At 36.5% G+C, this 26,909-nt stretch overlaps 3 protein-coding genes across 3 annotated transcripts; 2 read left to right on the forward strand and 1 right to left on the reverse strand.

Moving 5' to 3' along the window:
- Nucleotides 1-3,366: 3,366 nt before the first annotated feature.
- Nucleotides 3,367-8,881, reverse strand: LOC127876822 (heat shock 70 kDa protein 12A-like). The gene is made up of 6 exons (XM_052422300.1): nt 8,773-8,881; nt 7,930-8,144; nt 7,466-7,628; nt 6,080-6,307; nt 5,723-5,876; nt 3,367-5,572 (listed from the first exon to the last, which is right to left on the reverse strand). The coding sequence occupies exons 2-6, from the start codon at nt 8,076-8,078 to the stop codon at nt 4,488-4,490; spliced, it is 1,779 nt and encodes a 592-aa protein (XP_052278260.1). The 5' UTR covers nt 8,079-8,144; nt 8,773-8,881; the 3' UTR covers nt 3,367-4,487.
- A 6,278-nt stretch (nt 8,882-15,159) lies between these two features.
- On the forward strand, nt 15,160-19,173 carry LOC127878891 (heat shock protein 70 B2-like). The gene is made up of 3 exons (XM_052425419.1): nt 15,160-15,639; nt 16,533-16,696; nt 17,109-19,173. Exons 2-3 carry the CDS (start codon nt 16,552-16,554, stop codon nt 18,857-18,859), a joined length of 1,896 nt encoding a protein of 631 aa, XP_052281379.1. The 5' UTR covers nt 15,160-15,639; nt 16,533-16,551; the 3' UTR covers nt 18,860-19,173.
- A 1,399-nt stretch (nt 19,174-20,572) lies between these two features.
- Nucleotides 20,573-24,899, forward strand: LOC127877952 (uncharacterized). The gene is made up of 3 exons (XM_052424281.1): nt 20,573-21,056; nt 23,651-23,904; nt 24,507-24,899. The coding sequence occupies exons 1-3, from the start codon at nt 20,689-20,691 to the stop codon at nt 24,746-24,748; spliced, it is 864 nt and encodes a 287-aa protein (XP_052280241.1). The 5' UTR covers nt 20,573-20,688; the 3' UTR covers nt 24,749-24,899.
- The last annotated feature ends 2,010 nt before the right edge of the window (nt 24,900-26,909 follow it).

Raw genomic sequence — 26,909 nt, forward strand, 5'->3', positions numbered from 1 at the left:
CATTTGTAAAATACATCAAAACTAACAGAAGCTTAGATTTTATTTCTTATTATTAGTCATTGTTTCGAATTAAAACTATAAACCAACTTATCTGAATAACGATGCTCGCACTATGTTCGCAAACAAACTTGCGTTGCCGATAAGCTTGAAACCGACGGCGATAAAAATAGTTTGGGCCATTTTATTACTCATGCTATCGTTGATATACGTGCTAGTTGAAATGAACGATTTTGTTTTTTAAAAACCCCAGATAATTTATTCTGGATTTGTCAATATATTTAATAAATTTGGTTAAATACATGGTGCATATATTTGTTTCAAAAAGGAGTTTGTACATGTACGTTTAAAAACTAAAAAGTAAAATATCAATTATATGATAGCGGATTATTGTATCGACATTCATGTCTTGAGATCAGCTTGGTCCTGAGAGTATTGGATTATTTGTATACTCAATGTTTCTTTTACGTTTCGCTCGAGGAATATATATGCCGCGTTAGGCCAAAACGGGTTTTATGCCATATGCGGCAAGCGTAGCTCTAGCCTGCACTTTCGAAAAGTATGACGAGGGGCTACCCTGCCTAGTAATACCCCCACGAAAGGTTGTGTGATCTCATAAGTGGCCTGATAAGACTGCAGACGAATGAGCTACGTTGTCCGTATCTGGGCTAATCCCATTTCCGCATGACGCGACTCATATCTGGTGTATAATCCGATTGGATCGAATGTGCTTGCGACCATTAGGGCTTGTATAGTAATTGGATACTAAATACTAACGTTAATTCTTGACTGAATTTATAAAGCTGTAAAGGAAACTCAAGTCAATTTGGAAAGTAAAGAGTTATCAAATTTTCAATTTGAAATCAACTTTTCATCTATATGTAAGATTGGTGTAATGTAATACACCATGTTCAAGCTTTTAATGTTAATTGAACCCTTATGTTTCGATAAAATAAGTAAAGAATTGCAATGAATAGTGTTCGTATAATAATTTACATATAGGGATTTTTCCCGTTATAAGTAATGGCATAATTTATCAGGAAAATGGTTGCATATAACGCAAATCAAACTTCTGCACATGGTGTCCTTGGAGGACACACGCTTTTTTCGTTGCAAATAGTATCGAATTTCAGTGACTAATTCATTAAAATCAGTTTGAATTTGCAGGCGGTCGTTTTAAATATCGCCCGTTCTTCAGACTTTCTGAACAACAAACAGTAAGTTCAGAGGTGGGTATTAACCCAGGGATTGTACCCTATCATCTTTGAACATCTAACATACAAATAATTAATTTTGTCCTTGCAATTTACATATTGCGAACAGCCTAAATCTCAGAGGATAACATTCAAAACTTAATCGACTAATTTAAATCACCGCAATAAGTGGCGAAGGATCAAATATAGTATGAATAAACTCAAAAGCCTAACACAGCAAATATAAAACACAAATAAATAAAACTAGGATCGCTGACTTGAATTGGTCGAAGAAAAGCATCTTGGTTTCTGAAAATTGCATATGCACGCCGAGTACATATTAACATGTGTATGACAAATTGACAAATGAAAACAACACAAAAATAAGAGAGACAAAACGCCGAAAACTGGATAAACATGAGGTAATCGGCTTAGTACTGCCATTGCGAAAACCTTTTGAAAATATGTTGTTCTGTTACTGAAAATCTGAAAATAGATCTACAGTGTTGCGGGAGTTAAATCATGAACACTGAATCAGCATGAAGAATACTCTAGATGGTTGTTTATATTGCACACGTTCGAAATGAATAATGATAGCTTGACACTATTGCAGTAACTCATTGTTTTGGGTAGTGGCAAGCTTCTAGAAAGAACGAATTTGTTGTATTTCGGAGGAGAGCGGACGTCTTTCTGTTTAGTCGGAAATAACCGAGAAACGACGATTTGTCAACGATTTGTACTATGCATGTTGACTTGAAAATTGTCGCGTTTCTATCCGCAGTCAATGTTTTTATAGCATATTGTAATGCCGGTCCGTTTGGTTGCTGTCAGACGGTGCCAACACCACACATAACTAGATCTAGTTGAAGCAAAGTATAACAATATCGAATATTTTAAATATTTATTTTACTTACATTAAAAGTCATTCTATGTTTCTTTCTTTAAGTATTCTTATCTAAACGCTAGTCTCACAATCACAAGTTATCTACCTGAAAATCCATTTGTACAGAACGAACTGTTCTCTGTTTGTGCCCAAAAGGTACTGAAGCCAAACGACAGTTTGGCCCTATTTATACTCGTAGTAAGGTGACGTCATTCGCATGATTCAATGAATGCCATCATATGACTAAGCACAAATTCATTGAATGACATCCTATAATTAATAAACAGTCAACATTGCGGAAAAGAGAAAATACCGCGAAATATTTGAGAGTTAAATGTAATTTATGACAAAGGTAATTATGATACTATGATAAATTATTTAATAATATGCATAGAAGTTATCAATACATTTATATATTGATTATGATAATATGACATTTAATAATTATAAAATAAACGATGATTTATTCATGACATTTACATTCAGACCCAATGTACATTGTAACAACAAAGTAATAATACGTTTTGACATAGGTCATGGCAATATACGGATTGCAATAAATCGAGGCACTTACACATCCTAGCTAATCTTTGACAATCTGTATAAACAACCCATTACCCACATTTTCATTTTAGAGTTTCATTTTGAAATAATGCCAGTCGTCAACATCATACGAGTGCTCTGTCATTTCTCCAAAGGCCTCTTCTGCCTCATAACCGAACGTTTCGAAGCTTGGATCTTTCTTCAACAACATAATCGTCGTTTTGTAGACCTACATCCGGCTTCAGGATCACGTGACTTTGTTGGGTTCCCAATTAAACGTTAATGGATGTAAACACGCCGGTAAGTGCTGCATTTTTTAGTTTAAACCTATTTATTTTAGCTCGATTGCATCGAAAGCCTAAGGCTTATATAAACGCTCTTGAGTCCGTTTCCTGGGAGATCTAAAGAACGCTCCCACGGTGGGGATCGAACCCGTGACCTCCCGGTCGCTAGGCGAACACCATATCCATTACACCACTGCGACCTGCATTTTTTTCCAAATAACTGTTTAAAACAATGTTTTTAAAAATTTCAACTAGTGCATACAATACAGATTTTTATGCTGTTTATGATGAGATGAGCAACGCCACCTGATCACTACCGGGCGTTGGAATTTGCTTAAGCAAGAAATGTTTCCCACGCACATTTCATCAATACTTTTTGACTTGCACCTTTTAACTTTGTATGATAATGTTGTATGTTGTATTGAAAAAAATGAAATAACATAGAGCCATTTTATTGGACAAGACGAAGTGTGTATACATTTATTGAATTCATAAGGCATGTAAATAGCCGAACAAGTAACAACCTTTCATTTGTTAACATAGCTTTCCAACTTAGAGGCATGCTTAATATATGATTTATTGTGAAGGAAATCATAACCGATGCTATATGTCTATATGTATGAAACATTATTGTTTCAGTTACAAAACAATATACCTTTCGATGTAATTCATGTGCGTACCAAAGCGTTGTATTTTGTCACACACATATGCAATGTGCGTGATGTACTTACGTTTTTTATAATGTTAAATTATACATTACGGCAAATGGTGTCCATATTCATAAAAATTCTTAAAACATCGCTTGTGTCCTTGCTCTTCATTACCATATAAACTAACTAATTCTTGTTATTAGAATTCAAAATTTAATATATACTCTGAACAGTACAGATAGGACAAAGCTGCTCAGTCATGACTATTTCGAATGTATTCAAAAGCATACCAAATTTATTTCGAAAACTACTTTCTTTACATACTAAAACAGTTGACAGAAAATCCGTAAAAAAGAGTTTTATAATTCGTAATAACTTTTATTATGACGCTTTATAACAATTGCTTTTGATGATTTTTTAATGAAAAAGCACGTTAGTTTGAGATCCATATGACTCGACTTCTACGTGTATTTGCATTACTAAAACAATGCGATAACACCTTAAAATTAACATGTATATAAAACTTCATTGAGCAATACCCAAAACGCGCTTACCTCGGCTAAGCCGCACAATTATTATAGCAGCAATACTGCGCAATAATAACACAATATTTAAAACAGACATATTGTCGTTTTTTCCGTCGACAGTAAAAATCTTAGTTTTTATCTTTAAAAAAGATCTTTAAGAACAAGATTCTAATAACATAATAACAGCACACTTAAATAAATACAACATGTAACTTGTAAGGCATTTTTCTTCCATTGTTTTTTGCAATTGATCGTTTTGATTGCAACTTTTCGTAGCTATTAATTTTCGTATTGTTCTTTTTGTATTATCTGCAGAAACAAGTTCATAATCCCGATATCAATTCACTCTAATCTGTTTTGTATCGCAATCCAAATAGATGTATCCTAAAAGAACTGCATCATCAACACTTTCAGGGTTCACTTTCATCTAAATTAAATGCCACTGTATGTTTCTTTCCTTTATTGTCAGTGGCTTCTGCTCGTAGTTCAGACGCCCCAAAGTAGACTTCCAATGTCACATAGCGATCGAGTCCCCCGGCTGTATCATCCAAACCCACTATCATTGAGCCCATCAGAGAACAACCAGGGTCATCGATGTACAATGGAGCTTGGACTTTCTCCGTTCTGTAAAATGGGAATTCCATTCTATCTTGGCTGGATGCCTTCACGAAAGACTCTATCTTCTTTGTAGCGTAGTCGGTTGGGATTCTTTGACCCATTTCGGCAATAGTATAAAATATATCTTTGCAGACATCACCGCTTTCAGTCACTTCTTTCCTTTTAGGATCATGGATTTTGCTGTCAAAATCTACGCTCCAGTCAAGCCCATAGGTAAATCTACTGATCCTGAACTCAATTATATTTTCATCGCGCCCGAACATGACGGCACCCTTCATAATAGCTGTTATCGCCTCACTTGGAGCAATAACCCTGTCACCGAACTCGTCCGTAAACCGCTTTCGTAGCAGTTTGCAATCAGCAAAACCTCCCACGCAAAATATCGTCTTAATGTCGTGTTGTTTTACTTTTTCCAAATACTCCAAAATAGTTCGGACTTTATCTAGTATTAGACCAATTGTTTCGTCATATAAACTTGCAAACGAGTCATTTGGAAAAGAGATAACGTTATTTTTTGGTTGGAAAGAACATTGTGAAAATACCGTATGCGCAACTTCCTTTATTGAATCTAATAAGCTGTCTCTATTTTCATTCTGGTGACATTGAAGATATGTAATTGGTAGCTGCATTGTCACTTTCGACCTGGTACCCGGAAATGCTATTTTCTTCAGCTCAAACGCTCTCATCAGCGCAGTGTAATCATGCATGTTTTCCCTCCGAAAAGTTTCAAGTGCACGCGCACCTGACAGCGCTGTTAGAGCCTGCTCGAATTTGAAATTGATATTAATGGATCCCCAGGGTCCACCATCAGGAATAAGTATTTCTTCAAATCGCCCTAATCCGTTTATCTTATGAGCCGCAATATCAACGGTACCTCCTGCAAAAATATATTTACAAACAAACTTCTTGCATTTTTTGAATGCTTTTCTCTGATATTAAGGTTGTCATGACAATAACACGTGCAGCTTATTCGGCGTTTACAGTCGTATCGTGATTTAACTTCAAACAATGTCAAGAGAGCACTTACCGCCTAAATCAACTATTAGATATGCGTCACCGTGGGCCATGCAGAAAGATTGTTTTTTGGACGCACTTAGATCTGGCAGTGTGACATTGTGCAGATAGATGGCGGCACATTCGGGTTCCAGCCCTATTCGTAAATGATCATTTGCAATGCCGGCCTATGTGAAATATAAATAACTTCTTGAAACTTTACTTAGTATTAACAACAATAACCAATATTAAAAAGGAAATGTTGTGTTTCATTAGAACATATTTCATTTTGTATGTTTCTACATTGATTCTTATGCAGTTTTTGATTATTTTTAATATAAGCATGTATTTATATATTTCAAAACACCGAAAAAATATCCGTTTAATTTACCTTTTCTGCTGCTGTTCGCATGAATCGTTTGGCATTATCTGACCATATAGCAGGACATGTAAGAACGAAGTAAACATCATCGTCCCTCAAAACTCCTATTCTTGCCTTTAACTCGTCCATTATTTTGTCTTTAATAAACTTAATGGAAACGCTGATGACATGAAGTGCATCGATCTCGCGACCATTCTGATCGGTTACTTTACTTGTTGTTCTGATCTTTGAATCTTTCTGAAATTCAGCCATTTACATCACTTTACATTAAATAATGGGCAGCTTAATGTGAAACGTTACGTTCCCACTGGCATACAATCCGACAAGAGCGCAACGATGTGTGACATGTAACTCATCGTAAGTTTGCTCTGAGAGTTCAGGCTCAGATATGATATGATGCATGTCCGTATGTTATGATGCGTTGCTTTGCGCTCGATTACAATCTGTTCACGATTTCACACATTAAGGTGCCACGCTGAGGCATGGTCAGATCTCGAGTCCAGATACGATAGAATTCTCCCAATTAGTACGTTATTGCATGAATTGCAACTACGTTTCTCGCGAATCAGTGCGCTCCCTTACGATGCAATACGACTATGGTTGCGATATCTTTCCCGTTGAGAGCTACGTCTGAACCCGACTGATAAAAATGCAGCTCATTGAAATAAATACAGCTCGATTTGCAAGTGACTTCATTTGTTCTAAAGATTGCAACAAATCATAATAGAATGTGACGTTGTTGTTTCGCATTATATTGGCTTCAATCACCACGATGTGGAAGTACGAATAGATCAGATTTTGGGCTTTTTTAAAGATAAGTACAATTAGATTACCCAAATTAAAATGTATCGCAGTTAATCCTGTAAATTGTTGATGTTTTAACCGTCCAAATATTTTCACGATTTATACGATTTCCATGATTGACACCAGAATCTGGTGAAAACCGATTCGAATCTGATAAGCTCACCGCGATAAGTTTACGATTAAGACCAAGTTTTAAATCGTGGCCTCAGTCTGGATAGTGGAAATGAAGCAGAACGCACGCGACGCATACGACCCGGTGCAAACAGTTAAGCTTTTTCTCAGGACATTCGGTAATAGATTCACCAGTGACTGATTGAATTTTTTTGACTTCTGCACAAGTTGTCGATTCTCAATTCATTTAGATAAATATCACTTTTCATAATCTTTAAATCAGGTGGTTCGCAAAAATACAGAATTCCGTGCTAAAGCATAACAAATCAACGAGAAAAACCAAAGTACTCATGATTCATAATTTAAATAGATTTACAGAAATCATTTAGCATTTAAACAAACTTATGAACATGGCTCTTTCAACACGATAAGCAAGATCCTTCATTAGGATATGGCTTTGTTATGAATACAATTTCTTACGTTTTCATCGTAGAGTTTCATTTTGAAATATTTGAAATAATGCCAGTCGTCAACATCATCAGAGTCCTCCGTGATTTCTGCAAAGGTCTCTTCTGCCTCGTAACCGAACGATTCGAAGCTGAGATCTTTCTTTAACAGCAGAATTGTCGGAGTTTTTGTTGCCCTTAGTTTTAAAGAAAAAAAAATATCGGCATTAAAATCGTTTTTATAAAACAAATACTAGTATATGTTTAATTTACAATTTCAGGTCAAGAGAACGTTATTAATCAAATGCTTTTGCACATGTCATAACTTATGGCTTAGAAAAACAAAACCGATATACATTTATTCTTAATTAATAAAACCGAAATCGAGAATTTTACTTATTTTAAATAAAAAAAAAAAAAAAATATATATATATATATATATATATATATATATATATATATATATATATATATATTGCTATATAAGATTATTCTTACTGTTCGGATACCCCTGACTTCCAATGAATTGTCATAATTTTTTCTCGGTATGTCTGGTAATCAGCAAGCATGGAGAATGCACACCCTGTAAACGTAGTCCCGAAGTCTATAGACGCCACGATGAGCTTGTTTTCCCAGTTTGACTCCATTGTGTAGACAATTCTAGTTCGATGTCTTCGTCAGTAGCAAGTGTTTATTTCGTATCTGCGTGTACTCTAGAATTTACTCAAACGATGTATATGCTTTAAAAGATATATACAGAAATATATGTATTTAGTTTTTATTATAAGTATTCATTCCATATGAATCTGTTCTTGATAAACAATATCTAAGTGTGTATAGTTGTTCGTTGATCCAAACAATTCAATAACAATGATAGTTGGTATCAAGGGACAAGATTCATTGTTAATGACAAAACTGAGAACGTAAAATTAAAAAAAAACTCCATTTGATTATTATTTCAGAACAATCACACCATTTTAAATAAACAAGTAAGCAGTGAGTGAAAACAACAATAAAGGAGAATACTATAAATAAGGACCAAACTGAAGCAATTAAATATAGAAAATAAACAATAATTACTGGTAAAAAGTGACTGGTATACAGCATTTTCCATGAATAAATAGAATGAAAAGTGAAATTGTAACACCTGCTCATGATATAGGTACATGTACACGGATTCAAAACAAAAAGATAAGATAAACGCAATATTTAAATCGAAAATAAGCTTATTATGGTCAAAGTAAACAGCGACTTATTGTTTGTTATGATAAACTACATACAATTTAAATAAATGTTTTTAAAAACGTTAACTGTTTATCAGTTCGTATACACATGACTTACCAGTCATTCAATCGAAACCAGAATTTTAATTTAGTAGTCAATTGTTACTCCTGTCAGTTATTATATACAAATACATTGTGCGGTTAAAGTGAACCTAAATGTAGGTTAGATATTATCTGCATAAGACCACTTTATTGGATTTGTAAACAATCGAGATAGTACGTGCATGAACAAGGACTTGTTGGCAAAAGCACTAGCTTCAGTTACGTAAATGCATGTATGTATTATGTCGTTAAATCGATAAGTATTTGTGGGCAAAAAAACTTTTAAACTACGGTAAACAAATACATCTAAATTGTAAAAGTGGATCCAAAAATGAATACCGGCATTTCAATTGTTATAAAAAATTGCTTTAATTTTCAATAAAATGTCTTAATTTTGTAGGGAGAATAAATCACATGAGTACCTTATGTTATAAATCCTAATAATATTCACCCAAACTGACAATTACCGGTATGCATCAACTGAGTTCGCTAGTCTTTAATAATTTTAGGTATAAAGGAGGAATGAATTGAGTTTGATCAGTCATATTTTGAACAGCGAAAAAAACACTATTCTTACAAATATTACATTAATGACAAATATTGATAAGGATGCCTTAATTTATTTGCATCATTATGGACATGCTTGTTACATATAACTGAAAAAGAATCGAGATCAGTATGAGCGAAATCAATTATTTGATAAATTGTCACATAAAACCGAAACACGTCACGATAATCGTATGTGATTTTCGGGTGTTTGTCCACAAGTGTCTCTCGAGTTATCTCAGTATCCCGTTTCTCGTTCACCGCCCGAAATCTGAATTTTGCTATTTCTCAAAAAGACCTGAAGATAAAACTTTAAAATTGTAAATTAAAATTATGCATCGTACTTAAATTCGATGCACATTGCATGCACAAAAAAGTATCAATTAGTGATGCGTTATATGGTAAATTATTATACTCACGTGTGTACACTAAGTCTCTAAATCTTACCTGTACCTATTATGAAAAATACGATCATTTATGTCATATATTAATCTGCGGTGTATTCAGATTACATAAAATAAATATGAATAAAAAATTAATATAAATACGGCAAACGTGAAACCCATTACAAAAAAAATAGATTATTCTTTTAAGGTTAATTATGTTTACTGACAAAGTTTTTTCCAAGTTGTTTGTGTTGTTGTTTCTGTTGTGTTGCATGTGTTGTTAACATGCGTTCGCTCACATTATCGCAATGTATTTCCGATATGAAAGCCATCTGGAGAAACATCGTATACATTTTGTATATAAATTATCGATCTTAGTAAATACAGCAAATATCCATTGGAATCATATTTGTTTAAAATAACTGTTATGTCGTTTTCATACAACATTACGGCAGACCTTATGTATATCTCAGCAACATGGACACGCCACTCGCGAGAACAATAAGCATGGATAAAACCCATGAATTGTTAACTATATATCCAGTTCACATCGGTTCGTTTGAGTTTAACGAGGACACAACATTATCATGATTATACTTAGAAAGCAACGCGTCAATGGATTCAAACCAATATTAGTAGGGAAACAAATATATTCATAGAAACGGTATTTCAATGTATTCATGCATAAAGGCCAGTGTCAATGCGTGTATGCGTTTCAAGACTTTACTACGCGAAAGATAGGTAGGATACGTAGAATCTAGTTGAAATGTATTCATTGGAGAAATATCGCTAAACGACAAACGTCACGTTTACTCTTTACCTCATAGAGTGGTTCATGTGCTGAAATTATCCGTACAACTGATTAAAAATGCATTGGTAATTAATCTGGACAACTGCAGCATACAGATTTAGTTTTGTTAAATTGAATGTTATATTTAGTATTGCTTTCATCTGCGACTGCTCTTAAGTATGCATTTCAAATTGCTGTCATCAGCATAGTCTTTCTTTTACGACCCGCGTGAGGGAGGTACATAAGCTGTTTTATGCAAAAATGCGTGTTCATACTAGGGGCGGCTCCAGGATTTCTGGTTAGGGAAGGGTGGCGGCATATTGAAAGATTTTCTGGGAGTCTAGGGGGCCGCTAGGGCCCCTGGTAGGTGCAGGGCATAGCCCTGCCCTAGGTCCAGGTGGGTCAAGCCCCCCAGGAAGCTCCACGATTTTAGGGTTTTTGAAGGCTTTGACAACCATCTCTCGAGCATGTCATGCCTTATGTAAATTTTTCATTTAATGTTTGTTATAAAAAGAAAATTGAAAAATGCCGTAAATAAATGGGGGAAAAATATATAAAAAATGTGGCCCGACCGGATGTTGAACCAGATTCTCAGGATTATAAAATTTAAGAGACAAAAGTTCTACGACGGCGCCACGCCAGCTTTAGTCTGCTTATGAGGTGAACGCGCGGAATGATGTAATCGAGCGTTTTTTTCCACGCGTGCGTTAAAACAATTGACCATCAATTCATGATAACAAGGGATAATGGTGATTTCTTCAGATAAGTGGGAGTATAAAAAAGAAATTCTACCACGGCACGTGACTTGTTTTCTATATACAAAGAAGAAAAACTACTGTTGGTTATTACCCCGATATACCAACGGTTGTTTAAAATGACGTCACTTTAAATGTCCGCGAACATTTTATGAATGAAGACGACGTCATTTGATTGTAATTGTTGTGGTGACGTCACGTTTTCGCGGAAAAGTGGAGGACGTTCGGTTTATATAATTCTCATTTATAACCTTTAAATCGCGGATAACTTATTAATGAAATCGTGTTAGAATCGAAATAATCCACGGGTAACCGTTGATTATTGCGGTAATAACCAACGGTATGTCGTTCCGATGCTTGTTATCAAACCACTCGGGCTACGCCCTCGTGGTTTAATTCCTACGCATCGGAACTCCATACCGTTGGTTATAACCGCAATAACTAACGGTTACCCGTGGATTATTTCTTAATTCTACCACGGCACGTGACTTGTTCTCAATATACAAAGAAGGAAAACTACTGTTGGTTATTACCCCGATATACCAACGGTTGTTTAAAGTGACGTCACTTTGATTGTCCGTTGATTATTGCGGTAATAACCAACGGTATGTCGTTCCGATGCTTGTTATCAAACCACTCGGGCTACGCCCTCGTGGTTTAATTCCTACGCATCGGAACTCCATACCGTTGGTTATTACCAAAATCACCAACGGTTACCCGTCGATTATTTCTTAAATATAAAGCAATATATATGGCAAGTTTTACCGTCTTCCCACAGCTTTGTGATAAAAGCTTGTCAAAGTCTTTGCATTTTCGCTCGTTTTGGTGTTGGCGCATCCATCTTTGTAGACATAAAATGCAGCAAAAAGAGAATCAATGTGCAAAAAGAGGGATACATCGATCACAATCGCAAAGTTCGACTTGAAAAGCCGGGCGACAGAGAGTCTAAAGTTAAAGGGAAATGTTGTGTACGGAAAAGAAGAGAATTGAGTTTCAATAGTTGATGTAGATCTAGTTAAGTGTAAAACATCAAATGAATTCACTTTACTTTGGCGATTTTAGGGGGATGGGGAGCGTACGCCGCGTCCGCCCCCCCCCCCCCCTTGGATCCGCCTATGTATACAATGAAAAAAATAAGTAATTTCCATGGAGGGTATTATACCCCATTAAAACACAGTCGCAGCTTTGGCTATCTAACATTTGAAATAAGTGTTTCTACTTGCACTTAATGTATCACGACACGCCTGGATCTCGGACGAAATTTGTAAAACTTGACGTCGAGAACAGACTAAACCGTATACCATGAAAAAAATAAGTAATTTCCATGGAGGGTATTATACCCCATTAAAACACAGTCGCAGCTTTGGCTATCTAACATTTGAAATAAATGTTTCTACTTGCACTTAATGTATCACGACAAACCTGGATCTCGGACGAAATTTGTAAAACTTTACGTCGAGAACAAACAAAACCGTTGAAATTAATGCCGGCTCGTCAATCGTTATATACATGTATATCAGCTGAAACCACGGTTACAGGTACGACTGCGGGGGAGTAATAATTCTTTCACGCGTTTCGAAGTATATCGTGAAAGATTTGTCTTACGTGTTATAGCAAGTGTACAGTAGAAATATAAGCAATTTCAATTGGTCAGTGTCTGCACGAGGAAATTGGTATAAATCCTAAGGTGGTGTATAGTCCTTCTACCAGACGCTCTCACTTCGTAAAAATCAAGTTTGATATAAAAGTATTATTGTGTATGTTTGTTGTATTTTTTCACAAAAGAGTAATTGTCTGTTATTGTTTTAACATGCCAAAAATGTACGTTTAAGATGAGATAATTGTTTCATTGAATGAAGCCCATCATTCAGTTTGTGATCTGACACCTGAAAAATTGGCACAGGTTCCCAGCGTTCATCGCCTCTGATTTTTTCTGGTCGGTCAATTCACATTAAGGTTCATGTTGAGGCTTAATTTTGAAAAATGTGGGACCCCTAGCATTGAACTCAAATTTGACTAAAGAAAGAGTGCCACATTGAAAATGTATACATATATGCTTTAAAGGATGTTTGTCCTTCAAACTGCTACCAATTTTGTACATCAACGTTTCATAACATCCACAAAATCAATCAAAGTACAAAGCGATTTTAACAATAAACTATACATTATTTTCAAAAATCTGAATCATGTTTATTCCACGTATTTCGGCGGAAAATTATATAACTTGTGATTAATATCAACATTGACGAGGGCAAGTTACGCTTAAATAGTAAAAAAAGTTTACATATCTAGAAATATCAAAACTGGAACACATGTCATTTCATCACCATGGGGGCAGCCATTTTTAAATTAATAAAATAGAAAGAAACATGCTAAAAACTCACTCATCGCCTAATTGACATTCCAAACGGTTGACGATGACAAATGCATTGGATTGTAATCTTTCCGTTGATGTTTGCAAACTGCACGATCAGACCTCACAAACACTCAAAAGAATAACTATGTAAGAAGCATTTCACCAATGTTTACAATCGTTGTCGAATCACATGTATTATATTATTGCGCATAAAATAGTACGCTTACAGACTGACTGAAAGATCGATACGTAACTCCGTTCAATTCATCACGGTATACTATTCTAGTGATAATACATAATAATACATCGCTTTAACAATCTAAAATTAGAAATAATTCTTTTAAACGGAGTTTTTAATAACGAAAGTGAAAACAACGGAAGTTGGATGGATATTCTGTGAGATGCACTTCGGCTCCAGAAAAACAATACATATAAACTAAAAAAGACGTGTGGGGGACAATTTTCAGCTGGAAAATATTTGAAATAGGGTAATTGATGATACCTCTACGTGGTCATTTCTGTTATTTTGTGCGATCTCTTGCTGATTAATGTTAATAGTTGTTTTACTAGTTGCCACCCAACTGTCAAAATACGTATGTGTTTTCTCAGGTATGTGTATACACATACCCGGTTTTTTCACCACTGCACGTGGTTTCGACCGATTTGTTTTGCACGTTTTTCTACGGAGCACAGCGATGGCCACGCTTTCAAAATGGGTAGAAGGAATCGAAATATAAAATCAATTGGTTTGCCAATTTCTTTATATTCCTTTACAATTTTATATATCGTCTGCAATCTGTTTCAATTTGAGATGGTTTAAAATTTGTAATTTGGTTGAGAGGTTAATAACAAAATTGTTAAGCCTTTGAAATAGAATTGTGACTCTTATTATCCACCATACCTGGATTTTTAAAAAGTAGTTACGTTTTAGTTATTTTTAGAACTTTGTTTAGGAAATTTATCCAAAAAAGGCAGTTGAATAAAAACTCATTTGTTGTTTTATGACAATATTTTTTTGTGAAATGTTGCTAACTTGACCTTGTATATGTATATAGCTTTGTATTTATTCAACTTAAGGTAGTACATATCCTTCCTAACTTTAGATTGAGATTTTTTAAATTAGTGTAAAAATGTATTGCTTTTAAACCAAAATATGAATAAAGCACACAAATATTGAATGTCAAAAATGTGTTTATGTTATTCTATCCGTCTTAAGCTTTAAAATGATATATAGTTTGACCATATTGTACCACATTGAATGAAGAAAAACCAAAGCGAAGTTTTAATGAATTTTATCCCCCCCATGAACCTTAAGGATTCTATATCAACGTTTTCCATAAATTGAACGTATTTAGCTTACGCTTGTCACACTGCTGTATTCTCACATATTTGTCCTGGCTGCACTGCGCAAAAATAAAGCAATCGTCTGGCATTGCAAAGATATTGTTGATGTTGTTTAAAGTATACGGTAAAAAATTACCCCATGCTGAGTCAAGACTTGCATGTTAATGACTAATGACAACAACAAAAACTAAGAGAGACAAAACGCCGAAAACTGAAAAACTTGAGGTAATCGGCTTAGAACCGTCATTGCAAAAAACTTTCTTTTAATATGTTATTCTGTAACCGAAAATCTTAAAAGCGGTCTAGAGTGTTGCGGGGGTTAAATCATGAACACTGATTCAGCATGAAGAATACTCTCGATGTTTCGTTTATATTGCACACGTTCGAAATGAATGATGAAAGCTTGACACTATTGTAGTTACTCATTGTTTTGGGCTACGGCCAGCTTCTAGAAAGAACGAATTTGTTGTTTTGCGGGGGTGAGCGGACGTCTTTCTGTTTAGTCGGAAATAACCGAGAAGCGACGATTTGTCAACGGAGTTAGAATATGATTATTTGTGCAGTGCATGTGTTCAGTACGGAAATTACCGAACTAAAACGATTGAGTATAAATATACTTCCACTTCAACCTCTAGGCTACCAGTTGAATGCAGGGAAATATTTCGAGCGTTTGTTATTAAACGTGCACAGGAAGAATTAAATACAGGTAAGAATGAAGTTTTAGTTTATTATTTTGAATAGTCTAATTATTTAAAACGTCGTAACATTATTGTTGTTCGTTGGTTCAGTCTCTTTACATTGTAAGTGTTTTTGAATTCTCAAAACGTTGCTCAAACATTGTAAAAAAGCTCTTTTATATCAGTGATTAAGAGCACATTAGAATATGTCATTACTAAAGAAACTGATGAATATAAATGAAAACATTTTAACCATGTACTGCTTTTGCTTTATGGTTCAAATACAGTGTTAGATGCAAGTTTATGCGCTTGTTATTAATGGTATCAATTGTGTATGAGAAAACTAAACAATATTAGACTAAAATTTTCCAATTTACAGGGGCCAGTTTCAGCAGGTTTTTGTAATTACCAATGTCATTAGAAATATAAATAGTTGCTCATCTTTAAGGTAGTGTGAATTAGCTTATTTACTTATGTTTGTTGGATAACTACTCTTGTTGTAAGGTTTGTTAAAAGCAGACATGTAATACCAGCGGCTATTACAAACTAGCGTTTGTTGTTTTTGCCCATTATAGCGGCGAGGGAATTTGTGAAGTATGGTTACGTCATGAACAGTTGAAAATCGGTTAAATTGTGAGAGCGATACGTGCTAGTTTTGCAAAACACAGATGTAAATGAAACATGCTTTAGCCGCCGATTAAAATGTAAAAGTAGTCAACAGTTTACAGTACGCGTATCAACAATTCAACGGAACGAACGTTAGCATGTTAGATTTGCCTTTGTAATCGCACCTGACATTAGTCGAAACGATTATTTTATGAACATTGTGATTAAGTTTAGGTCAGCGGTCATTAATGGTTATTATATCTACCAGGAAATGTCATTCACATTTGCCTCATGCACCATTCATCTTTGATCACAGGTGACCTCGCTCGCACAACATGACAGCTATCGGCATAGACCTGGGCACGACATACTCGTGCGTTGGCGTGTTCCAGCACGGCAAGGTGGAGATCATCGCTAACGACCAAGGCAACCGGACCACGCCCAGCTACGTGGCCTTCACGGACTCGGAGAGGCTTATCGGTAAGTGGCATTAGTGGCAAAATTATCTATGGCTCCGCCCACTTTAGTCATCTTAAATATAATGCTAATCCCATCACTACGACGATTTAGCTTTTGGAGAACCATGTGGCGGAGAACAAAGGTTTGAATGACGACTGGGCAATAGCTGTAATATGTTTAGGAATACTCATATTATCAAGTTCAAACACGCAAACAAACAAGCCTGATGCACTATTTTACAAACGTAAATAAGTGATAACCTTAAACTTAACATCTATAAGTCAGTATGTAACAAAACAAACTCTCAGACAATATTTTTCTCAATTAACTCAAACAACGATGTTTTTCATGAATCCCGAAAAACTTTTAGTATTATGTCCATTGTTGCTTTTTAAAGGTAAGACGCTAAAGAAACTATTCTTTGTTGTCTCAGGCGATGCCGCAAAGAACCAGGCCGTCATGAATCCGTCGAATACCGTGTTCGACGCCAAGCGTTTGATTGGAAGGAAGTTCGACGACGCCACCGTTCAGGGTGACATGAAACACTGGCCGTTCAAGGTCATTAACAAGGGCAGTAAACCAATGATAGAAGTGGAATACAAAGGGGAAAGGAAACTCTTCTCCGCCGAAGAAATCAGTTCAATGGTTTTGACGAAGATGCGGGACACGGCGGAGGCGTTCCTGGGTCGCAAGATCAAGGACGCTGTAGTGACAGTGCCGGCGTACTTCAACGATTCTCAGCGTCAGGCCACCAAGGACGCCGGCGCAATATGCGGACTTAACGTGCTCCGCATAATAAACGAGCCGACGGCGGCGGCATTGGCGTATGGACTGGACAAGAGCCTCTCCGGCGAGAAGAACGTCCTGATTTATGACCTCGGCGGCGGCACATTCGATGTGTCTATTCTTACCATAGACGAAGGCTCGATGTTTGAGGTGAAGTCCACGGCAGGCGACACGCACCTGGGCGGAGAGGATTTCGATAACCGAATGGTTACCCATTTTGTTAAAGAATTTGAGCGCAAAACCAAGAAAGATATTAGTAAAAATGCACGCGCAATTCGGCGTCTGCGAACCGCATGCGAACGTGCTAAACGTACGCTTTCCTGTAGTTCGGAGGCAAGCATTGAGATAGACTCCTTACACGATGGCGTCGATTTCTATACGAAGATTACACGCGCGCGATTCGAAGAGCTGTGTGCGGATTTGTTCCGGGGAACGCTGGAACCTGTAGAAAAAGCACTCAAAGACGCAAAAATGGAAAAAGGGAAGATAAACGACATCGTGCTCGTCGGAGGCTCGACGCGAATTCCCAAAGTTCAGCAATTGCTCCAGGACTTTATGAACGGAAGAGAACTCAATAAATCTATCAACCCGGATGAGGCTGTTGCGTATGGCGCGGCGATCCAGGCGGCGGTGTTGTCGGGAGATACAAGCGAGTCGATCCGAGACGTGCTATTGGTAGACGTCGCGCCGCTCTCTCTGGGCATAGAAACGGCGGGCGGAGTCATGACGCATCTCGTGGACCGGAATACCCGAATACCGGCGAAAACGTCGAAAACGTTCACAACGTATTCGGACAACCAGCCTGCTGTTTCTATACAGGTTTACGAAGGCGAGCGCGCTATGACGAAGGATAATAATTTACTCGGGCGTTTTGAGCTGACGGGAATTCCCCCGGCTCCAAGGGGAATTCCACAGATTGAAGTCACGTTCGACGTCGACGCTAACGGCATTTTGAACGTGTCCGCCGAAGACAAGAGCACCGGAAAATCCAACAAGATAACGATCACGAACGATAAAGGGCGATTATCCAAAGCGGAAATAGACAAAATGGTTAACGACGCGGAAAAGTACAAGGCGGAAGACGACCGACAACGTGAACGTGTCACGGCGCGCAACCAGCTCGAGAGTTACGTCTTCTCGCTGAAGCAGGCGGCGAACGACGCCGGCAGCAAGCTGACCGACGCCGACAAACAAACGGTAAACTCTAAGTGCGATGAAGCGGTGAGGTGGCTGGATGACAACAGTCTAGCGGACAAAGACGAGTTCGAGCAAAAGAAAGAGGAACTTCAGCGGACATGCGGTCCCATTATGACAAAACTGCATAAAGCCGCCGGTGGAAATAGTTCTTCAACTGCCGGCGGCGGGAGTGGTGGGCCAAAGGTTGAAGAGGTTGATTGAAACAAACATGTACTTATTTATTTATGTACGACTGTTTTGGACTAAGTGTATCTGTCATAGTCAATCTGCCATTTTCAAACAAATAATAAATAGTGAACTTGTATTTTATTTTATAATGGATTACTTAATGTATAATAAAAGCAGTAAAACCATCTTAAATAAACTACGTGTCTTATCGAGTGTTTTTTCGTTGCTTTCACTAGGGTACTTTTTATGCATATTGCAATTTTAAAATTGTACTCTTGTGCTGTTTTGCTAATATAGTAAACATTTCTGTGAAAATATTTATTATTTTACGCACTTATTTTGTATAAAAATAAATTGCTTACAGCTTTTTTCGTTTACGTTAATAATGAGTCCCTTCATTCACATGTATATACAAAATAACAATTCACACGAGCAAATGGGTAGATGATTTACATGCACATTCATAGAAAAGCATTTCCTGTGTTATGCGTGAAGGTGTTCTCTTACTTATTTACAGCAAGATCTGATCGCATTATTAGCATTCTCGGAAATCCATTACAAAGCCCGCTGTTGGCACGGTTGCATATGATACAGACTGATTTATTTACCTTCTACGTTATCGTTGTTTGTGATGTTCATACAGGTATGATTGTTTATAATTGTGCATGCCATAGGCCATTTTTTCAAATTTATATTGTTGTTAGGTACACCATAACGTTTTTGATAAAGACGTTGCCAGTGCGGCTGCAGCTGCTGCTGCATATTGTGATGATAATGCAGATGTTGCTGCTGCTGCTGATGATGATAATGATGATGATGCTTCTGATTCTTCTGATGCTTCTGGTGATGATGATGATGATGATGATGATGATGATGATGATGATGATGATGATAATGACGACGACGACGACGACGACGACGATGACGATGATGGTGATGATGATGATGATGATGATGATGATGATGATGATGATGATGATGATGATGATGATTATGATGATGATAAAGAGGAAGAGGAGGAGGAGGATGGAGGAGGAGGTGATGGAGAATGTAAAGGAGAAGGAGGTTGGGGAGGAGGAGGATTGTATTATAATTAGTAGTTGTTGTAGTAGAAGAAGTATCATTAATAATAATATTAATATTATTATTTTAACCATGTTTTCCGAAGAAAAATACTGGTTATTAGATTGGCGAATGTCGGCGGGCGGGCGGGCGGGCGGGCGGGCGGGCGGGCGGGCGAGAGGGCGGGTATGAACAAGCTTGTCCGGGCCATAACTTTGTCGTTCATTGTGAGATTTTACATTTGATACATTTGTTCACCATCGTTGGACGGTGTGTCGCGCGAAAGAATTACGTCAATATCTCCAAGGTCAAGGTCACACTTTGATTTCAAAGGTCAAAAATGGCCATAAATGAGCTTGTCCGGGCCATAACTATGTCAATCATTGTGAGATTTAATAATCATTTTGCACTTTTGTTCACCATCATTGAACGGTGTGTTGCGCGAAAGAATTACGTCAATATCTCCAAGGTCAAGGTCACAATTGGTGTTGAAAACCTGGTTTTGTGACAATTTTGTCCCTTGTTATTTTTATTATTATTACTATTTTATTTTGTATTACCGCTACTATAATTATTATTATTATTATCATCATTATAAGTAGTTCAAGTATGATGAATGATGATGATGATATTCTGACGTCGCCGACAAAGAAATTATGTTTCGTATTAATTATCAGCAACGTCATGACGTCATAGTGATAAATGCGTACTCGGCAACGACGTCAAATCTACCGGAATATTTCTAGGGCGGATCGCGTAAACGTTTCTATGAAATTTTTTCCCAAACAATACGTATTGTTATGAAAACAAAGCAGAAAAAATCGTCGCCAGCTGTCGACGAAGAGAGTTACAAGTCCGACTTCGAGTCGGACGAAGAACCAGCGCGCGTTTTATCTAGCACTAGCTACATCGTGCCGGGAAACCCGTTGGCGCCAGAAAATCGTCTGTCCAAAACTGTGCAACAGAGCGTCAAAGAGCGCGCCGAGAGCCGTCTGAAGGCTACTTCCGTTCGCCCGGACAGTCGGACGCTCGCCGAAGGGCCTTGGCGAACCATCGCTAGGCAGCCACGTGAAGAAACAGGCACGCCGACGAAGAGTGATCTACTCACCAAGCAGCATTGCGTTCTGCCTAGCATCGATAAGAAGTACCTGCCACATCCTTCTGATAGGTAAAGATTGAAAATGATTGTTTTAAATTGCCCTACATAAAATATATAATTATATACAAGTAGGGATTTCTAATTGTTTGCTTACATGTATATTTAGTTTTTGTTTGATTACGAGTAATGTCATTTCGCCAATAACCTTATATCCACAGATGTTTTTTTTAATCGTGTTTCAATGTTATGTATGTTATATTATGTGAGAACGAGTGAAAATGAAAAAACAACAACATATAATTATTCTTAACATGTTCAAGTGTTTTAACTTGATTTTAAAACCTTATTTACTTTGAATATATAAACGAAACACTTTTCTAAAGAAAACTGTGAAAAAAGTACACGTTCTCATATTATCCAACATATTGTGCATATATAAGTGTTTGTTTTGTGTTTATATTTATAGTAGATTTTTCATGCAATAAACGGTATTACTTTAGCAAAATACTGACCAGCTGTTGCATAAATTAACCTCGGCCTTTGCGTGTATTATACTAACGCATAATATAAAACCTTAAGCAGTTCAAAAAATAGCGAACATAGAGGCAAAACATTATATTAGTTTTCAAGAATTACATTTTTACATAAAAGTGTCTAACTATGAGCGCAGAAAAAATCGCCAAACGCGGTCACAATAAGCTTTTGAATTTAAATAAAACCTTTGATTTGAAGTTTCTATTTATTGCTGAAATTCGTTTGACAATAAGCAAACAGTACAGTTTAGGATTAACAAAGTTTTTAAATAACTTAACGTACAGTTGTTCATATGTGGTAAACTACGCTTGTTAAATTAACAGCTATGGGGCAATATTTCATCATAACAACGTGTAATATAGATGATTCTATCTAAAACTGTTGTTAGCTCGGCTGTTTTCGGAGAAAACCCGAGGTATTGTCATAGCCAGCTCGTCATGTCCGTCGTCGTGTCGTCCGCTTTGTGCTAAAACCTTTACATTTTGTCACGGTTTTGCACATTGCCTCTAAAACCAAAGTGCTTCAACCTACAACTTTGAAACCTCGTATGTAGCTGCACCTTGACTAGCTCTACATGCCACACCCATTTTTGGGTCACAAGGTCAAAGGTCAAGGTAACTGTGACCTTTATTTAATAATATGACAAGCTTTCATTTATTCAAAACTGCACCCACAGCCGAGCGTGGCATCCGTTATGCCCTGCTCTTGATTTTTTAATGGCCAATTCTTGACGCAAGACGAAAACAACAGTGGATAAATTACGACTGCAAAAAAGATACTAGTAAATGCCTAACAAAATGCAAAATTAAGTAAATAAATTTAGTAAATCATTAAGATATTATGTCTGTGTTTTGTAATAAATTTTACAACAAAGCATTTAAACCCGTTTGAATAAAGCAAACCACTTGTTTAATTAGGTTAATGCCTATCTAGTTGCATCCTTGTATTAACTGCACGTGATTTGTTATACGGGGGCAACATGAGTTAATTGTATAAAGTAATATTGATTACAATCACCTACTTATAGAAATCTTACATTTTAATATGATTTCATACCATTATGGTTACTGAGAAATTGCAGTATACAAACGTGAGCTTCGATATTGAATATATTTGGTAATGATCCACCAATAATTAGATTATGCTTTTCTTTTTCTCACAGTTTTTTGTTTGGACGTCCTTTGTGTGCACGTGCCATGGTATTAAAACCAACTGTTAACTGACCTTTCAAGCAGTAAACGCAAGTTTACAATCAGCGAAATTTTATGTGATTAAATAACTCTAAGTGACTTTAAAGTTTGTATAAATATTGTAACTGAATGTGTTACATATTATTCGTTGAAACAAATTCTGATGTGATCAAAGGCAACTGCTATAACCGCAACACAAACTAAACGTAAATGCAATAATACATATACAGCAAGGTTATACAATTGTCCAGCCGCCTGGTTTGAACTGCGTTAGAGTTTTAAAGTGTAAGGATTATCCGAGCACAGCTCGTGATACCGCTTGCTGTTTCAGTCCAACCAGAACTCGCATAAAAGAAACCAACTAGTATTTACAGCTAGATACTATAGTCTTATAGTTTAGATACTTAACATACGTAAGAGTCAATGATTTTCAAATCATAATCTAAGTATTAAAGTAAAACAAAAAACAAATAAGTGTGAGCAATAGTATGGTCTCATATTTCTGCTATATAATGTACAGGAAAATAGCACTTATAGTTTTCAAATTGCTATTAAGCGAAACTGTAAACGTGTCATAATCATTGCGAAAAGCTGATAAATGATCAAGCGAATATGTTTTCAAATGTAACTTGAACTTAAATTAAATTCGAAAATACATTGCGAACTTTTATTTCTCTTTTCGGCATTGGCGTTGATTCCTACTGGCTGTGTACACCGTGACCTACGCATTTCCATAAATAAACAAAGTAAAAAAAAAGACACCACAAAGCCATGACAACGGTGGGTCCTTGATAAACAAGAAACAATTAATATACTATCCAAAATTACTGTCAGTTGACTCTGCATTTTGTAAAGAGACGCTCAGACTACAGTATCAGTTATATTGGTTTCGTTGCACATGTTTCTTAAAGTAAATGATGTACTCCTCTGAATTCGTAGCTCCAACATTCGGAGAGACGTCATATCGATGCAGCGGAAGCTCCCGGAAGTACCCGAAGGCGCCCAGAACATAAAGTACACGACCAGCTGCCTCGCTTTTACTCTCGATTTCCTTCCCCCGCGTCGCCTGCCGCCGATTCCACGCCAGATGTCGGACGGGGTTGTCAGCCACAGGAAGCGTGCATACTTAGAGAATGACATCGAGGTCACACGTAAGAAGCGCTCAAGGTCTCCAGTGAAACCATACAGAAGTGGTAGGTGTAATTCATTTTTCAGTCATTCGTTCATTCATTTCATTCGTTCGGTCGTTCATTAAGTCAGTTAGTCAGTCAGTCAGTTAGTCAGTCAATCAACCAGTCAGTCAGTCAGTCAGTCAGTCAGTCATTGATGAATGCATTCATTCATAAATAAATTAAATCAATCTTTCATTCTTCTATTCAATGATTACAACTATTTGTTCATTCATTAATTCTTTCGTTCGTTTATTTGTTCATTTTTTGGCTTTTGGCTTTTTTCGTTTTGTTTGATTTTCACTACAATTATTTAAATTTACTGTAAGTGTTACTTTGTACAAATCTGTTGTGAGATCACTTTGTTTAAGCGTTAATAACACCTATTTGTAAGTGTATTTACTTATTTAAGCGTACCACTAAACCTAAACTAACAGCATTATGATGGCGGAATTCTATTTATCGTTACAATCTATACATAATACATTACGTACAGATTTAAATCGTTTCAGGAACAAAATAGAGATATAAAAATGAGTTTATTATTTAATTAGACAACAGTATGAAACCGTTGTAATCTTTTATTATTTCGTAATCATATAACTCTGCAACCTTGTTTCTCACAGGGGGTCAGATGTTCAACAAGCTCCAACAACGAGTCGACGCCTGTCGACGTGCGCGTGAAGACCGCAACGCTGAGATGATGCGCGCGCATATTGCGGAAGTCGAAGAGCACACCTCAAGGATCGGGACTCCCGGCGGTGACATAGGCGAGCGCGTGCGTTCCGTTCGAACGCGGCAGGACCAGATCCGCGAGGAGGCCTATGCCAGAACCATTATAAATTTCATGACCTCGAAAAAGAAATAGTCCATACATGGACGATTAACAATATTATTTTTTATTCTTTTAAAAATTGAAAACTTATGAAAGAAAATTTCACAACTTTGACATTTATAATTTATTAAAATTATATTACATGTTTACTTACACATGTTTTTGAAATAAGGAATCCACTGAACGGCAATCTTGTTTTCTATTTGGGGAGGAGAGTGGGTTGGTACCTTATTTCTATTCTATTATTTCTTATTCGAGCGAAACATATTTAGTTTAAGCTTTTAAGGGGAAAATAGCACATCAAAAGTAATTCCAAGCAAAACGGATTGTTATTTAAATCACGAATAAGGAATGCGAAACCAGTTCCCTAGCCCTTATTTAACACGAATTTCCAACTGTTGCTTTGTTACCAAACGACCAACCTGTACCCCATTTATATGTAAGAAACAGATATCAGACAAGTTGAATTTTGTTTCCAGCAACTCGGATAAATTAATTATATGTATAATGATAAATTCGCGAAAAAAGCGAACTGACAGTTCCTACATCGAAAATTACCCTAACACCATTCCAAATTAAATCCTCTGTAATTATCATATACGTTGCATGATATAAAAATGCGTTCCATCACGTTTCATGGTCCATCCTTTTTTGTGAATGAATAAGATCCATAGAACCGGTAAAAATGAAAATAATTGCAAATATTGAGAGTAACTAATTTCTTCATAGTTTATTCATTGATAAACCTGTTCCTTTGCAATTAAAAAAAGAAAAGGGAACAAGTACCTCATTCAATATTCAAGAATAAATTCATGCGTAAACATAACATGTTGGATTTTTGTTTACTGTGTAATGTATGTACAATATTTGCATAAAAATCGTTTTGCAAATGTGAAATGCTAGAATAAGGAATGATGAACGTTTTCTTTTTCCCTATTATCAAATCTAATTTAGCTGTGTGAACGAGATAATCGACTCGTGTATGTCTGTTTCAATTTATAACTAGATATATAATGAATACATGTATAATAACGCAAGGGAACGCAGGGGACAAAAATTCCACTCGTCCGCTCGTATTGACGAGTGAAATCTTGAAAGGACGAGTGAATTTTCCTAAAGCTCTCGTCCTACAGGACGAGTGAAAAAAAGCTGATGTTAAAAATTAATTTTCTGACCAGTAAGACTATTTTTCATTTAATAAAATCATTTTCTAAAAGCATATCTATTCAGAAAGTAGAATGCGAATGAACCGGAAATTGTAATTGTAAATTTTATACAGCAGGTGCGTGTTGTTATGCGAGACTTGTGTCCCGAGTAAATATTGGCTTTTTGGTGTAAGCTTTGCCCGTACATGTTGACAGGGAACCATGCGACTGCAGTCTGCAGTCACTGTTAGTATTGACTTCTAAAGAATTATTTAAGCGCGAAGTACGGTTTAAAACCAGATTTAAACCAGTCTGAATTTCGTTTGAAAAATGTCTGCCATACGAGCGTTCTTAAAAGGGGGCGGGGGCGATGTTCAAACGTCCGAAACGGAAAGCACGCGAGCATTAGAATTTTTTTTATTTTGTGTTCCTCATAAATAAAGTAACTTATTTCACTGCTTAGCAGTGATATACTTTAGGAAATTTTATAAGTCATATCAGCCCTTTGCAATCTTTATTTCACACATATTTGATGGACGAGTGCGTGTGTTTGCAGGACGAGTGAAAATTTTAATGCACTCGTCCTGCAGGACGAGTGCAGTTTATGAATATTTTTGTCCCCTGGAACGAGTTAGTGAACGCGTGACAAAGATTCAATCAATCAATCAAAATACACTCAGTTCAAGATACAAACATAAATTAAAACGCACACAAGCCACATCAATGCCACACTAGCTAAGACATCCCGTGCAAAAATGAAAAATATCAACACTGATTAATTCATGGATGATCAGGCATCACTTAAGCGACTTATTCAGGTTTTTTTAAGCGCCACATGACCAGATTTTAATGCGTTAAAAACTTCCAACCTCCGAGATTAGACTGGTTCCGAGCATAGTTAGTAGCCTGTGGGAGAGGGATAACCGCTGCGTGGAGTTTGAAAAACTTCTCACAGTGGTTGCCTCCCCTATTGTTACCAGCAAACAAACAATCCATTGCAAACTTGCAAAGATAACATGAACAGAAAACATTTTCCACGCACCCATCAT

Source organism: Dreissena polymorpha, chromosome 4 (assembly GCF_020536995.1).
Source record: "Dreissena polymorpha isolate Duluth1 chromosome 4, UMN_Dpol_1.0, whole genome shotgun sequence".
Lineage (NCBI taxonomy): Eukaryota > Metazoa > Mollusca > Bivalvia > Myida > Dreissenidae > Dreissena > Dreissena polymorpha.

What these genes read in the sequence shown, in the direction of transcription:
- LOC127876822 (XM_052422300.1), bottom strand. Translation starts at nt 8,078, where the DNA reads ATGGAGTCAAACTGGGAAAACAAGCTCATCGTGGCGTCTATAGACTTC. An exon ending in AAGTCAGGGGTATCCGAACA is followed by an intron (nt 7,629 to 7,929) that starts GTAAGAATAATC and finishes TTTAAAACTAAG; the next exon opens with GGCAACAAAAACTCCGACAA. An exon ending in TGCGAACAGCAGCAGAAAAG is followed by an intron (nt 5,877 to 6,079) that starts GTAAATTAAACG and finishes TATTTCACATAG; the next exon opens with GCCGGCATTGCAAATGATCA.
- LOC127878891 (XM_052425419.1), top strand. Translation starts at nt 16,552, where the DNA reads ATGACAGCTATCGGCATAGACCTGGGCACGACATACTCGTGCGTTGGC. An exon ending in GGACTCGGAGAGGCTTATCG is followed by an intron (nt 16,697 to 17,108) that starts GTAAGTGGCATT and finishes TTGTTGTCTCAG; the next exon opens with GCGATGCCGCAAAGAACCAG.
- LOC127877952 (XM_052424281.1), top strand. Translation starts at nt 20,689, where the DNA reads ATGAAAACAAAGCAGAAAAAATCGTCGCCAGCTGTCGACGAAGAGAGT. An exon ending in CTGCCACATCCTTCTGATAG is followed by an intron (nt 21,057 to 23,650) that starts GTAAAGATTGAA and finishes CTGAATTCGTAG; the next exon opens with CTCCAACATTCGGAGAGACG. An exon ending in AGTGAAACCATACAGAAGTG is followed by an intron (nt 23,905 to 24,506) that starts GTAGGTGTAATT and finishes TGTTTCTCACAG; the next exon opens with GGGGTCAGATGTTCAACAAG.